Below are 13,498 nucleotides of genomic sequence, written 5' to 3'. Positions count from 1 at the left end.
GCGCTGCAGGGAGCACTCCCGGCCAGCAGGAGGCGCTGCAGGGAGCACTCCCGGCCAGCAGGGGGCGCTGCAGGGAGCGCTCCCGGCCAGCAGGGGGCGCTGCAGGGAGCGCTCCCGGCCAGCAGGGGGCGCTGCAGGGAGCACTCCCGGCCAGCAGGGGGCACTGCAGGGAGCCCTCCCGGCCAGCAGGGGGCGCCCCGGTCGAGCTCCATCCCCTCAGGGGCCATGGCGGCCTCGCACAGGAGGCAGGAGGGGAAATCGCTCCTTTTCCAAACTCACGGGCACCAATTGGTCCGGCACCACCACCAGCAGTGGGCAGAAGCTGCCAAGGCAGCAGGTTAGATCCCAGTGCCCACTGGCAGCGTAGCAGTGTCCCAAGGCCTGGCACATGCCCTGCCCAACACCTGCGGCTCCTCTCCGTGATCCCGGGTGGAAGGAAGGCTGCGCCTGACCCCAGGCAGGTCTCGGGTCCACAGCAGCACCTCTGGTGGCTTTACACCACAATTCCTGCAAACCCTCAGCCTTTCACTCAGGTGAGGAGGGCAGGGATGGAGCAGCTTTGGGGACACCTGGAATCCACACAGGGTCACTCCCCACAGCCCCACCATGGCCGCTGTCAGAGCCCCTGCTCAATATTTCCACACTTTTCCCTCTTATCTGATGGCCACAGCCTGAGCCCAAACATTCTTTCTGGAAGGTTCCAAAGGGCTGCAGGTTTTGTTCTAGAAGGAGGGTCCCAGGCAGGTTTTGAGCTGAGTGTTGTAGGATTTCCAGTAGTTTGTGATTCTCTCAGTCCCATACCAAGAGGAACAAATGAACACTTGCTGCATTTCCGGACTGGTTCCCCTCAGCTACCTCTACAGGAAGGGTTTCCAGCCAGCCCTGCTCTGAAAAATATCTAAGACCCTCCCAGAGCCACTGCTTGGGCTCCCTTTGGGTTTTGTGCTTCTTGCAGGGCTGAGTAAACCACAGGCAGGCCTCTTCCCCCACAGAATTCCCACCTCTGCAGCAACTCCACAGACCCAGAGCCTCTTGGAATCTGTCTGGGGGGACCCCCAGCCTGCCGGCACCTTGTAGGGGCTGTGCTGGCTCTGCGTCACCCAAAAATCTGATGCACCCTAGGAAGGAGCTATGTACCAATGAGTACATCTAGCCACTGCCCATCCCTGGCACCCCCATTCCCCTGGAAACAAACCATGGGAGTCCCATTCCTTAGGTCCCACCTTACCTGGGGCCCCCATCCCATTGCTGAACTTCCCAAGGATCTCCATGGCCCAGCATCCCATTCCCAAGAACCCTCACCTATTCTTTCCAGCCCCTGAAATCTCCCTTCCCCCACGATCTTGATTCTCCCTTGAACTCCAGTTCCCACAGGATCCCCCATTCCCCCAGCATCACCATGGCATGGCCCCAAATCCCTGGAGCCCACATTCCCCTGGGACTCATCCCTGAGTCCCCCCAGCCCTGAGGAACCCCATTCCCATGGCACCCCCATCCCCTGTGACTCCCCCTCCCCAGCACACCCATTCCTCCGGGACCCCATCCCTGGCACCCCTCATTCCTATGGACCCAGCTATGGCTTCCCAAACCCACTGGGAACCCCATGTCCCACTTTGTACCACCCAGCCTTGTCCCCATCCTGTGCCCAGCTTGTGTCCACCCTGCCCCCACCAAGGGCCACCTACATGTTGGGACAGACGTGACCTCGCTTCCTTCCCCTTCTTCTGAAGAGCCGCCAGCCAGGGGAGTGGTGGCCACAGCAGCGAGTGACAGCCAGTCCACATGGCTGGGGACACCGACATAGCTGGGAATGTGGCACTGCTCCTGTGGGGTGAGTGCCCCAGGCATGGGCCTGACACCCCAGGGATAGGGAGGGGGCACAGGGGGCTGCGGGGTCCCCTGAGGTCCCCAAGGCCAGCAGTGCCAATCCGTGTTACCCAGTGGACCTTGGTGGGACTGGGGATGTAGGGTGGCTTTGGGGACAAGAACAGGCGGCAGGAATTTGGGGATGGGGATGTGGGAACAGGAATGTGGGGAGTGGCACCTTTGGGCTCAGGTAGCTCTGGGCATAGGGATAAGGGAACTGGGATGCAGGGACAGAAGGGGATAAGAATGGTGAGGATGTGGTCATGGGGATGGGATCATGGGGATGGGATCATGAGCTGGTGGGGGTGACCTGGACTATCATGGGCTGTGTCCATGGTGTCCTTGTGGCCGGGATTTCAAAAGTGTGCCCATGTTGTGCCTCAGCCCAGGGTGGCCTCAGTGTCCCTGTTCCCAAGGTGTTTGTGCCACATGGAAGTGGTGCATGGGTGGCTGTTACACAGACATGTCCCCCTGCCTTTCCAAATCTCTTGGGGACCACCCCCACGCATTTTTTCACAAGAACTGCTGTCCCCATGGGGACAGTTTGGAGACAGCTCCCACACCTTGAACCCGGGTGTTGCTGTCCAGACAGTGCCACCTCCACCCAGCCCTGTCCCTTCTCCCTTCCAGCCCAGACCCTCGGCCTCGCTGGTGAGTCCTTGGGGAATGCCATGTCCCCACCCTGCAGTCCCCAGCCCCGCACTGGCCCTGGCAGGCTGGTGTCCCCTGTCACCCACAGGTGCCCAGACCACCCAGCTCCTCGTGGAGCCCCCCTGGAGGCCGGCGGTGCTGTGGGACCGGGTGACACTGACCTGCCTGGGCTCGGGGACAGCCGGTGCCACCACCTGGTACAAGGACAGGCGCTGGTGGCAGCGGGGACCTGAGCGCCTCACTGTCACCAAGAGTGGCACCTACTGGTGTGACAGACCCGACACCGGGCGCAGCCCCCCCGTGACAGTCTCAGATGGTGAGGGGGGTTCGGGTGTCCCCAGCCTGGCACCCACAGGGACCCCGAGGGCTCTGGGGGGACTCCACTCCATGGGTCACCTCCTATGTGTCCAGAGCCTGTCCCCTGCTCTGGGGACATCCCAGAGCATTCCAGAGTGGGGGGAACCCTGTGTTGGAATTGGGACCCCTGGTGCGTTGGGTGTGACCCAATGGGGGGTTCCAGGTGCCATCGGGTGTGACAGGTCCCCTCTGCTCCCCTAGACTGGCTGGTGCTGCAGGTGCCGGTGCGGGCGCTGCTGGAGGGGGACACGGTGACACTGCACTGCCGGCTCTGGCAGGACAAGTCAGTCACTTCTGTGTCCTTCTACCACAACAGGAAGGAACTGGGGGGGCTCCACGATGGCACCGAGCTGTCCCTGTCCCCTCTGCAACTGAACCACAGTGGCAGCTACCGCTGCGAGGGCCAGGTGAAATACTGGGCGTCAGAGAAGTTGTGGCTGTCAGTGCCGGTGACAGTGACAGTGACAGTGCACAGTGAGCACCCCACAGCCCACACCCTGTCACCCCCACAGCCCCTCCTCAGGGACTTGGGGCTACCAATCCCCCTCCCCTCTCCTGCCCTGAGCTCTTCTCAATGCCAGTGCTTGAAGTTCACCCCTAGCCAACCGAGGGGTCCCTCTTGAATCTCATCTGCCTCAGCACCCCCAGCCCCCTGCAGCCCCGAGCCCCCCTCCTGTACATGTTCTACCGGGACAGGCAGGTGGTGGGAGGCCCACAGGGGTCCCACAGCTGCTGGTTCCTGCCATGGGGGTCTCCCACTCGGGCAATTACAGCTGCGAAGTGCACTCCAAAGGGGGGGCTGTGCAGAAGATCAGTGCCTGGCTCCGCATCATGGTGCGCAGTGAGTGCAGGGATGGGCACGGGGAGCCTCACAGCCTCCTTGGCCACCCTGCCTGGGTACATCCATGTCTCCCGGACACCTTTCTTGGGTCCCCTCACCTCTGCCCTCTGTCCCGTCAACCCTCCGTGGTCTGACACCATCCCCGACATCCCCTCCTCCCACTCATCCCCCCTGTCCCTATCCCCCCACACCGGCTGCCAGCCCCTCCCTGTGGCCTCAGCCCTGTCTCTGTCCCTGCAGTGCCCGTGGCCAATGCCACCATCACCCCCAGTCCCCTGTCACACCAGGTGCGTGCAGGTGACCCCGTGACCCTGCGCTGCTCAGTGCAGGTGGGCTCAGCCCCTGTCACCTTCACCTGGCTGCACAAGGGGCAGGAGGTGGCCCGGGGTCCCCTCCTGGAGCTTGGGGACATCGATGTGGAACATTCGGGCACCTACCAGTGCGTGGCCACCAACCAGCTGGGACAAGACGGGCACCACGTGTTCGGGGCACTCAGCCCAGAACTGGAACTGGAGGTGACACCTGGGTCACCCTGGGTCACAGGTGAGGTCACACGGGGTCACCAGGGTGTTCAGGACCCCCAGGGTTCAGGGTGACCCTGATGTGTCCCCCTCTGTCCCCAGCAGTGGCTGTGAATGTCAGCAGGACCCTCCTGTTCCTGCTCCTACTTCTGGCTGTCACTGGCGGCACCGCCAGGGTGGGTGACAATGGGGGGGAACAAGGTCCTACAGGAAGTGGGGGGAAGCCCCAGAGCCTGGGGGGGCCATTGGGGCATCACCAAAAGCTCCTGACCTGGAGGAAGCTGAGCCCCCAGTGCCCTTTGCTTCGGGTGCTCACAGGTTTGGGGGCATTCTGGAGGGTCCTGGGCTGTCCTAGGAGGGGCCTTGAGGAATATTGGGGTGTCACTGGGATCTCCTGGAGGCTTTCAGGGAGGTGTTGGAGAGTTATGCAGGGATGTTGAGAGCTCTTCAGGGATTCTGGAGCAGTTTGGAGGCTTCCCTGCATTCCATTCTTGGGGTTCTTGGGGGCTTGAGGGGCGCTCAGGGTCCGTGTGAAGAATCAGGGTCCAGAGGCCGTTCAGGGGTCCTGGGGCGGGGGTTGGAGTACCTGGGTGGCTCAGCTGTTCTGGGACTCCTCAGGGGTGATTTGGGGCGCAGGGAGCTGGGAGTCCAGTAGAAATCAGTGTCTGGTGGGCACTCAGGGGTCCAGTGGGCATTTAAATGTCCCAGGTGGGGTTGGGGCCCAGGGCACCCCATCCTCTTTTTCTTGCAGCTGCCAGGAAATCCCAGGACAGGTGAGTGGGGAGTTCCAGCCATGACTCTCCTTCACCCCGTCCCCAGACACCCCTCAGGCCCCCCTTATCCCCGCAGGGCCCCCCAGAACCCCCTTATCCCCTGGAGGTGGGGGAGGAGCTGGACACCGAGTGGGCAGGGGGTGAGTATGGGGGATGGGTAGGGACGCAAACATATCACCCATGGGTGTCACCCCAAGCCAGGTGTCTCTTACAGGCCCCTCCGCTGTCCCCCCCAAGGACCCCCAGGTGACCCATGCAGAGCCACCAGTACCACATGGGCGACTGCAGGACATCAGTGACATCTCTGGGAACGTGCTGTGACACTGGAGGACACGGCGATTCCCCATCCCATGGCTCCCGTGGTGGCCCACCCTGCCCAGGGTGATGACCACAAGTCCAGGGGGGCTGCACAGGGCACCCAGTGCTCCCCTTTCCCCCTCCCAGTGCCCCCAGTACATCCATGGCTCCCCAGACTCCTCCCAGTGCCAGGAGGCACAGGACCCATTTCCTTCTAATTTGGTCCAAAATGAAGCTTTTTGGTTAAACTGGCAGAGATGGTGTTTGTTCAGCTTTGTCGTGCTTTAGGAATGGGATTCTTCAGTTCTGGGCTGCCACTAAAGTCCAGGGGCTGTTGCCCCTCGCCCTCCCTGTGGGGGCACAAAGATCCCAAAGGGCTGACAGAAGAACAATTTCCTGAAACAACAACGAGAGAGAATAAAACCAACAGCAACAGCAACAAGGTTCAGAGTCCAGATTGTCAGACAAGGAACGATTTCCAGGGAAAGCCACCAAAAAAGGAACAAACCCTGAACACTTCCCCCCAGCATGTTTCTTCCACCAGAGGAACCTGGCAGGGCCCTGGACCTTCCTTGCTCTGATGGCCAAAGCAGCTTTCAGGAGGCTCTGGATTCTCTTGTCCCAAACCCCTCCTCTGCTGTGTTCCCCACACAAGGATCACTCAAAAGCCCTGTGGGGGTTCCGGAGCCTCCCCCTTTCCCAGGGCAGTCGGGATCAGACCATGTCAGTTGAATTCCCTCTGTCTCCGCAGCAGCTCTGCCAAAGCCCCACGATGCCCTTTGGGCTCCCTGAAATCCTCTCTCCTGAGAGAATCTGTGCCAAGGATTCCTGGGGCCTCAGGGCCAGTTCCAAGGGCCTGTTTTGGCCATTCCCAGTTGGGGTCACTTCATCTCCCAGCTCAATCCCTCTTGGGATCCCCCTGTCACCCCAGGAACAGAGATGGATTCTGCCTCTACGGATCTGGATTGCATCAGGGACATTGTGCCCTGGGGTCACCTAAAACCGTGAGCTCCTGTGCCTCTGCTGTGCCAGGCCATGGATCCACACAGTCCTAGGGATCCAAGTGTCCCTTTGGCCCACCTGGCAGGAGCCAGGACCCTCTAGTCCTGGTCTTGGCACTCACTCTTTGTAAATAGGACCTCGAGGTTCCTTCCTGTTGCCTTCTGCTATAAGGCAAGGCAACCTGGTTTCAAGGGACAGCACGGCGACCCAAACTCACCAGGGTGACTCGGGCCAATGACGGACGCAGACACCAATGTGGTAGACGGTCAAAAGGCCTTTATTGTCTCATCTCATAGGGTTTTATAGTCTAGGAAGCTTCACCACGTCAGAGGGGGTCTGCAGTACTATCTATGGTTAGTAAGGAAAGTTACTAGCGTTAGGGGGGCTACGTTCCTAGTTACATTCCTAGGGTGATCTCTTATCTCAGGGGATTAAGGGAAAAGGAATCCTGCCACTTTCTGTCACATCACGTGATCTTCCGTTCACCTGTCCCTATCTACCACACTTCCAGAGGATGGGAAGTAACATCACCCCTCCTGTTCTGACTGAGGACTTGCCCACGGGAGACTGGAGCAATTTGTCCTTGCAGAATTTCCTGTGGTGGTTGTTGTTCCTCTCAACTCCCATCCCTGTGCTGCCAGGGCACAGGGGTGTTTTCCATCCCATTTTCTCTCTGTGGTCCTGCAGGTAAAACCACAGGTTTGGGAGCACTGGGAGGAGGAGAAGAGAGGAGCAAGAGCCCCATGGAAAACACTGCTCAGAAAATATTATTTATTGGAAAACTCAGTCAATGGATGTGCTGGTTTGAAAGTAAACCAGTGGGAGAAATGAACACTGCACAAATACTTTGAGAGAGATTTCAGGTCAGAATTACAATTTAATAGAAAGATTACAATAAATGCAATGATACAGAAAAACTGGCTTAAAACCACAAAGACAGAGTACAACCTGGCATCCTGCCCGTCAGGGTGATGGATGAAGTCCTGTTGAAGTGATGGTTGCAGTCTTATTGAAAGCAGTGGTTCTGTGGAAGGTCTGGTCCTCACCTGGGTCCCTCGAGCAGTGCTGGTGTTCCAAGTCCCCAAAGAGCCCAGATTATATATGGTCAGATTCAGGCAGGAATGTTCAGTACCTCCCATGGGCAGGGATTTTCACAGCAGAATTATGTATTCCTATGACTCATGGGATGTTCTGGGGTATCCTTAATGGCCTAGGTCTCCACAGGCTGTCTACTGGGACTGAGTCACTTTGGGAAGACAAACCAGCACTGCCTGCAGGGTTTGCCTCCTTCCCTTATGGAACACCCAGCATGCAGCCTGAGGGCTCAGGCTGTGCACTGGGCAGCTGCAGGGATTGACCCACCCATTCACAGTCCATCAGGATGGTGGATGTGAAAAACGCCAATCACTCGGGTTTTTTTAAATTTTAAAAGTTTGATAGAAATAAAATGGTTATAAAAATAGTAATACGATTAGAGTAATAATAATTTGGACAATTTGAATTACGACAATATGACACAATAGAAACAAAGAGTTACAGATGTCCAGGTACCTTTTTAAGCCTGAAAAAGGACACACATTAACAGAAGATGAAACCTTAAAAACAATAACCCGATGCATATTCATACATCTCATACATTTTGCATTAATTCCATTCAAATACAGGATTCTCTCTGGTCAGTGTCAACTTCTTCCTCTTAATCCTAACAGGCGGGAAGAAGTTAGGTTCTCCTGATAAGGGGGTAAAAAATTCTCTTTCTCTGAAAGATTTAGGTGTCCTGTGGCTGCTATCTCAGTTTGAGTCCTTTCTTCAGAAAAAAAAGTATCCAACATAGCATGGTTTCTATTTTAACATTTTGTTATACCTGAAACTATATTTAACACATTACTTAATAGAATTAATACAGCATTACTTTCTAACACAACACATATAATATTCATTTCAATATTTGCTAAAAGCCAATCATAAAACACGCATTTTTCACACTGGAGATGGGAGGAGAACACACAGTTTGGGTACACCCCACCTTGTAACCCAGGACAATGGAAATGGAGACCCAAATCTGTGGGGAATCCCAGCTGGTTCCTGGTGGGGCTGGGCCTAGGAGGGGGCTCTGCTGGCTCGGCTCTGGGCCCTGCGCTCCACCTGGGCAAAATATTTGTCAAGAATTCCGGTGGCTCTGCAGAAGAAAGAATCCATCAGGCTCCGGGTGGATCTGGGACCGTGGCCCCACATCAGGTCCCGTTTGCTGAGGATACAGAAGGAACTGGGAGGTGGCCCCAGGCTGGGACACCAGGAAGGACTCGGGGAGCCCAAGGAGCCCAGGGAAGGAGCACTGGCAGCCTCTGACCTGAACTCCTGCAGCTTCTGCTGCCTGAACTGGGCGAGGCGCTGGCTGCGCTGCCGGACCTCCTGCTGCTGCCGCTGGCCCTCCTCAATGACAGCCGCCCGCTCCCTCTGCCGCCGCTGCTGCAGCTCCTGGATCTGCCGCCGGAGATCTTCGGCATGGGCGCGCTGCCGGAGCTCCCTCTGCTCCTGCTCCAGCTTCTCCCGCTCCAGCTGCTCCTGATGGGCCCTGCAGGAGAGCCAGGCTGGCTCAGAGACCCTGACACAGCCCCCCACACCCGGCACAGAACCTGGGCTGGCACTGGAGCCCCCAGAGCCACCAGCTGGAATTGGGAGCCCCCTGGCCACCACCTCAGCCATCCCTCAGTCCTGTGTGCCTCACCTGAGCACCCTCTGGAATTCCTGGCGGTCCTGCTGCACCTGCATGGCCAGGTACTGCTCCTTCTGGGCCACCTGCTCCAGCCGGTCCTGCTTCAGCTGCTGCTCCAGCTCAGCCTTCTTCCGCGCCTTCTCCAGCTCCTGCCGCCGCCATTCCCGGTCTGCGACCTCTTGGTTCCTCTTGGCCCTCAGAGCATCCTGCCCAAATACGGGACAGTGCTGGGCTTCCCTCAGGCGCAGCTATGGAAGCCCTTGGCTGTGGCTTTGGCTCTGCCAGCACCTCTCCAGGCCATCCCCTGGCTCCAGGGGCTGGTAATGCAGACCCCCCCCATTCAGGAGTGCTGCCCCTTTGCCAGGGTGATGACAGGGATGGTGGCAAGGGAGAACGTCACCTGTGCCTGGGCCACTCACCCGCTCTGCCTGCCAGTCCTGGGCCTGCTTCTCTGTGGCCCTGAGCCGAGCCAGATCCTTCTCCTTCTCCAGGCGCAGTTGTTGCTGCTCTACCGCCAAGGCAGCCTCACGCTCCTACAGGGGACAGAGTCTCAGGATGGGACAGAGTGATGTCACTATGGAACACGAAAGAACACAGGCGCACACCACTGCTCCAAGGTGAAGAACAAAAAGGGAAGTTTATTTCCTGACTCCAACATTTATAGTTTTCTAAAAGTGATAGTGGATTGGAGGGTGACAGTGCCACCTCTCCAATGCCACTGGGCAAACCAACAGTCCATCAAGCGGCTCTTCCTCCATAAAGGAATGCAAAACAATGTGTTATCTACAGACAGTGTGTGAGAAAGTTCTCCACAAGAATGTAAACATCAGAAGGCTTAGAAAATCCTAGAAAATCAGAGTGACAGAGTCCCAGGGTGGGACAGAGCCCAGGGTGGGACAGAGCCCCAGGGTGGGACAGAGTCCCAGGGTAGGACAGATCCCCAGCATGGGACAGAGCCCCAGGAGGGGACAGAGCCCTGGGGTGGGACAGAGCCCTAGGACAGCTCCTGCAGCCCCTGCCCACCCCATGAGGAGCCTGCTCTTACAGCCTTCTGCCGCTGCTGCTCCAGCACCCGCTCATCCTCCAGCCTCTCCTGCTCTCGCTGTTGATCCTTCAGCCTCTGGCTCTCCACATTGAAATGTTTAATATCAGCATGGATTTGCTTTAGTCGCTCCTGTTTCTGCTCCCAGGCCTGGAAATGCCATGCAGGGTTGGAGACCACCAAGTTGAGTGCTCCTTCCTCCTCCTCACTCAGGGCAGGGAGGCTTTGGGCCACCTCCCTGGGATGTCACAACATCTCCAAGGGACCAGAGCTCTGATCCTGTTGGCTGGTGTCCCCAGTCCCTGAGTGTGGCTGATCCAGCTCTGCCAATCCATTTCCAGCCAGGTGGAAACCTCCCTGCACCCTCGTTCCCTGCTCCCACCTTCCAATCCTCTCTCTTCATCTGCTCCAGTTGCTCCAGCTGCCTCTGGCCCTCCTGGTAGAGTTCCTCAGCCCTCAGTGTCCGCTCCTCTGCATTCTGCTCCATCTGTTTCACAATGTCCTGCTGGGCTCTGGGAATACAAGAGCAGAAGGGTTTCCTGTGGCTCCATCCTACTACCCATCATTGGAACACTGGCATGGACAGGGCTGGTGTGATTGGAATGGGCCAAATGCCCTTATGGGACAGAGGGAGCCTTCTGCCCACCTCATCAGTTCCTGCTTCCTCTGGCGCTCCAGCTCCTCCTGGGCCTTCATGCCCTTCTCCCGCTCCACTTCCATCATCTTGTCCAGGCGCTTCTCCTCCTCCGCCAGTTCCTTGTGGATCATCTGCTTCTCCAGGACTTGCTTGTCCCGGATCATGTTGCACTTGGCATTGAGGAACAGCTGTGGGGACAAGAGGTGTCTGTGGCTCAGAGCCACAGTGGGACACAGGGAGCAGGGAGGGCCGGGGAAGGAGAGGAAGAGCCTGGGAGCATGAGGAGCAGGGGAGGCTCAGCAGTGCCAGGTGACAGAGGGGAGCGCCGGCCCTACCGCGTTCAGTTCCCGCATGTCTTCCTCCTGCTCCAGCCTCATCCTCGTCGCCCGCTGCAGCAGCTTCTGCTCCTCTTGCTGCAGCTCCTCCTCCACGTCTCTCCAAAGGTCCCTCTTGTCCTCCAGTTCTGCCTTTTTCTGCTCCTCAATCTGGGCCTTTTTCAGGGCTTCCTGTGGGGACAGAGAACCCTGCCCAATCCTGGGCACCTTCCCAAGGGCTCACAGGAGTCACACTTCAGGTGCTGCATTCCCGGCACTGAATAGGAATATGTTGAGCTACTGGGGCTCTGGCACGGCCATGGGCACCCCTCCCCACACCTCTGGGCAGACACCCCATGCCCTTGGAAGGCTGGCAGTGCTGGGCACAATTTCAGGGATGCTGCATGAGGTCTCAGAGGAGCCCTCCCCTGTTCCCCAATACATTCGGGACAAAAGGATTGAAACCACCACCCCTAGAGCCTGCCAGGGAGCAGGAAAAGGGGAAGCAGGAAGAGAAATGCCTACAAAAGCAGCATCCTGTCTGGCTCTCAGAGTCTTCAGCCTGTTCCAACGCTCCACCTCAGTCAGGGCTCGAGCTGATTCCTTGATCCTCTCATATTCCTTTTCCTCAATGATGAGACATGATTGGGGCTTCTCCTGGGGAATGCTGGGGAGCACAGGAAGAAAGCTCAGTGGCACAGAGACCCAAACAGCTCCCTGTGCTCCCTGAGCTGCCCACTCAGTCACCAAACCAGCCCAGAGCAATGTGGGAAGTGCTGGGGAAACCGTGGGGACCCAGCTCTCTTGTTTTAGGGCGAGGCAGGAAGGGAAAGTGTGGTGAAAGTGGCACCAGGCTGGGATGCAGGGGGCAGGATCCCCAGGAGTGGTCAGAGCACACTGCCAATCCCTGCTCCCCAGAGATTTTTGGGATGCTGCACTGACACCCGCTGGGTCCTGAAAACCCCTCAGGGCTTGGGCACAGCCTTACATGAGCTCCCGGATCAGGTCCTTGGTGATCACTTGGATGGTCTTGAGCTTGGGCTTGAAGGAGAACAGCTCTCGAGGATGTTTTGACACATCCTCAGAGATCACGACAGTGTCGCTGGAGCCCGTGACCTGCTGAAAAGAAAAGTTTGAGGGACCCGAACCCTTCCCCCCAACCTGGTGCTCCCCGGACACCGAGAGATCCCGGCAGGAGCTCTGCGATGTCGGGGTGTTGGGGACACGTCCGGAGGGGACAGAGGGGCCGGGGGTCAGCGGGAAGAGCTGGATATCTTGCGGGGTGTCGGGGTCTGGGGAGCCTAGGGGAGACATTGGGACGGACGGACTGAAATCCCGGCGGTGAAAGCTGAAGACGGCGGGCGAGGAGGGACCTTCCGGGAGGAGCCCCGGGCACGGAGGGACCGGAATCCTGTGCCGGCAGTCGCGGCTGCCATTGCGCTGCCACTGTCGGGGCTGTCGGTGCTGTCCTGTTGTCCTGGAGCCGACCGTCACAATGTGGTGGAACCGATGGCTGGGATGTGTCTGAACCGACTGTGACAGTGTGTCCAAAGTCACTGTCGCGATGTGTCGGGACCGACTGTTGCCATGGGACCGACTGTTGCCATGGCCCAACAGCTCGCAGGGGGTGACGGGCCGGGGTGGGGTGGAGAATTGGGGGTGGTGCCTGAGGCGAGAAGAACGGGACTTAGGCTGAAATAGGAGGGGCTTGGCGGAGCTGTGTCACCCAGTGTGCTCACACTTGTCCCATGTGGTGTCCTCCTTGGACGGGGACAAGACACACGCCACCCCCGCTCCCAGGGGGATATTCAGAGAGGAACTAGTGACGGCCCCGCCCCTTCTCTTTGCCCCGCCCTTTCAAGCCCCGCCCCCCAGCTCGGTTCTGCCCCTCTACCCCAGACCCGCCCTTCTCATTGCCCCGCCCAGTCCCTCCTGACTCCGCCCAAACCGCGCCCCTTAGTCGTGGCCCCGCCCAAACCGCGCGGCCTTGGGGTCCCTGACCCCCCCCCAGACCGGGGTCCCCCCTTGTAACCCAGAAGGAGCCCCCTGCCCTCCCCCAGCCCCAAATCACGACCCTCCAGGCCTGGAAAGAAGAGGATCCGTTTATTGAGGCGCAGGGGTTGTTCCCCAGCGCCCTGGGGGGGCTCTCCAGCAGCCCCCAAGGCACTGCGGAGCGGTGGGGTGGGCGCAGTGGCACCGCCCCCACCCAGCCAAATAATAATAAAATTTAATAATAATAATAATAATAATAATAATAATAATAATAATAATAATAATAATAATAATAATAATAATAGTAATATCCTTTGGTCGTGTCAAACTGGGGCCGGGAGGCACCCGGCTGATCCACGCCGGGGGTTAAGGCAGGCAGAGGCTTGGGGGGGCATCAGGCGGTCCCGGGCCCGGCGCGGTCGGACAGGCGGGGCCGCCTCACCCTCCGTCCTTCCGCTGCCTGCAGCGACGCCTGGGCGAGACCACCCT

The 13,498-nt window shown here is 58.4% G+C and overlaps 2 protein-coding genes across 2 annotated transcripts; one reads left to right on the top strand and one right to left on the bottom strand.

The window, feature by feature from the left end:
- The first annotated feature begins 225 nt into the window (after window positions 1-225).
- LOC103823980 (Fc receptor-like protein 3) lies at window positions 226-5,330 on the top strand. Its single transcript, XM_050984265.1, is given in 11 exon segments — window positions 226-291; window positions 1,731-1,812; window positions 2,497-2,517; window positions 2,606-2,833; window positions 3,076-3,341; window positions 3,440-3,593; window positions 3,596-3,715; window positions 3,956-4,258; window positions 4,339-4,412; window positions 5,086-5,149; window positions 5,224-5,330. Coding segments are annotated over 11 exon segments (1,485 nt in total).
- A 1,831-nt stretch (window positions 5,331-7,161) lies between these two features.
- Window positions 7,162-12,817, bottom strand: LOC103823979 (cilia- and flagella-associated protein 45). Its single transcript, XM_050984023.1, has 11 exons — window positions 12,391-12,817; window positions 12,006-12,133; window positions 11,543-11,684; window positions 11,039-11,209; window positions 10,713-10,891; window positions 10,449-10,578; window positions 10,070-10,216; window positions 9,444-9,557; window positions 9,037-9,230; window positions 8,659-8,883; window positions 7,162-8,487 (listed from the first exon to the last, which is right to left on the bottom strand). Exons 1-11 carry the CDS (start codon window positions 12,451-12,453, stop codon window positions 8,409-8,411), a joined length of 1,572 nt encoding a protein of 523 aa, XP_050839980.1. The 5' UTR covers window positions 12,454-12,817; the 3' UTR covers window positions 7,162-8,408.
- Window positions 12,818-13,498: the final 681 nt, after the last annotated feature.

This window comes from Serinus canaria, chromosome 25, assembly GCF_022539315.1.
Source record: "Serinus canaria isolate serCan28SL12 chromosome 25, serCan2020, whole genome shotgun sequence".
Lineage (NCBI taxonomy): Eukaryota > Metazoa > Chordata > Aves > Passeriformes > Fringillidae > Serinus > Serinus canaria.
The sequence above is the reverse complement of the archived record's forward strand: the minus strand, read 5'-3'. Positions and strand labels throughout refer to the sequence as shown.

What these genes read in the sequence shown, in the direction of transcription:
- LOC103823979 (XM_050984023.1), bottom strand. Translation starts at nt 12,453, where the DNA reads ATGGCAGCCGCGACTGCCGGCACAGGATTCCGGTCCCTCCGTGCCCGG. An exon ending in CCCGGGGCTCCTCCCGGAAG is followed by an intron (nt 12,134 to 12,390) that starts GTCCCTCCTCGC and finishes TCTTTTCAGCAG; the next exon opens with GTCACGGGCTCCAGCGACAC. An exon ending in AGGAAGCAGGAACTGATGAG is followed by an intron (nt 10,579 to 10,712) that starts GTGGGCAGAAGG and finishes TTGTATTCCCAG; the next exon opens with AGCCCAGCAGGACATTGTGA.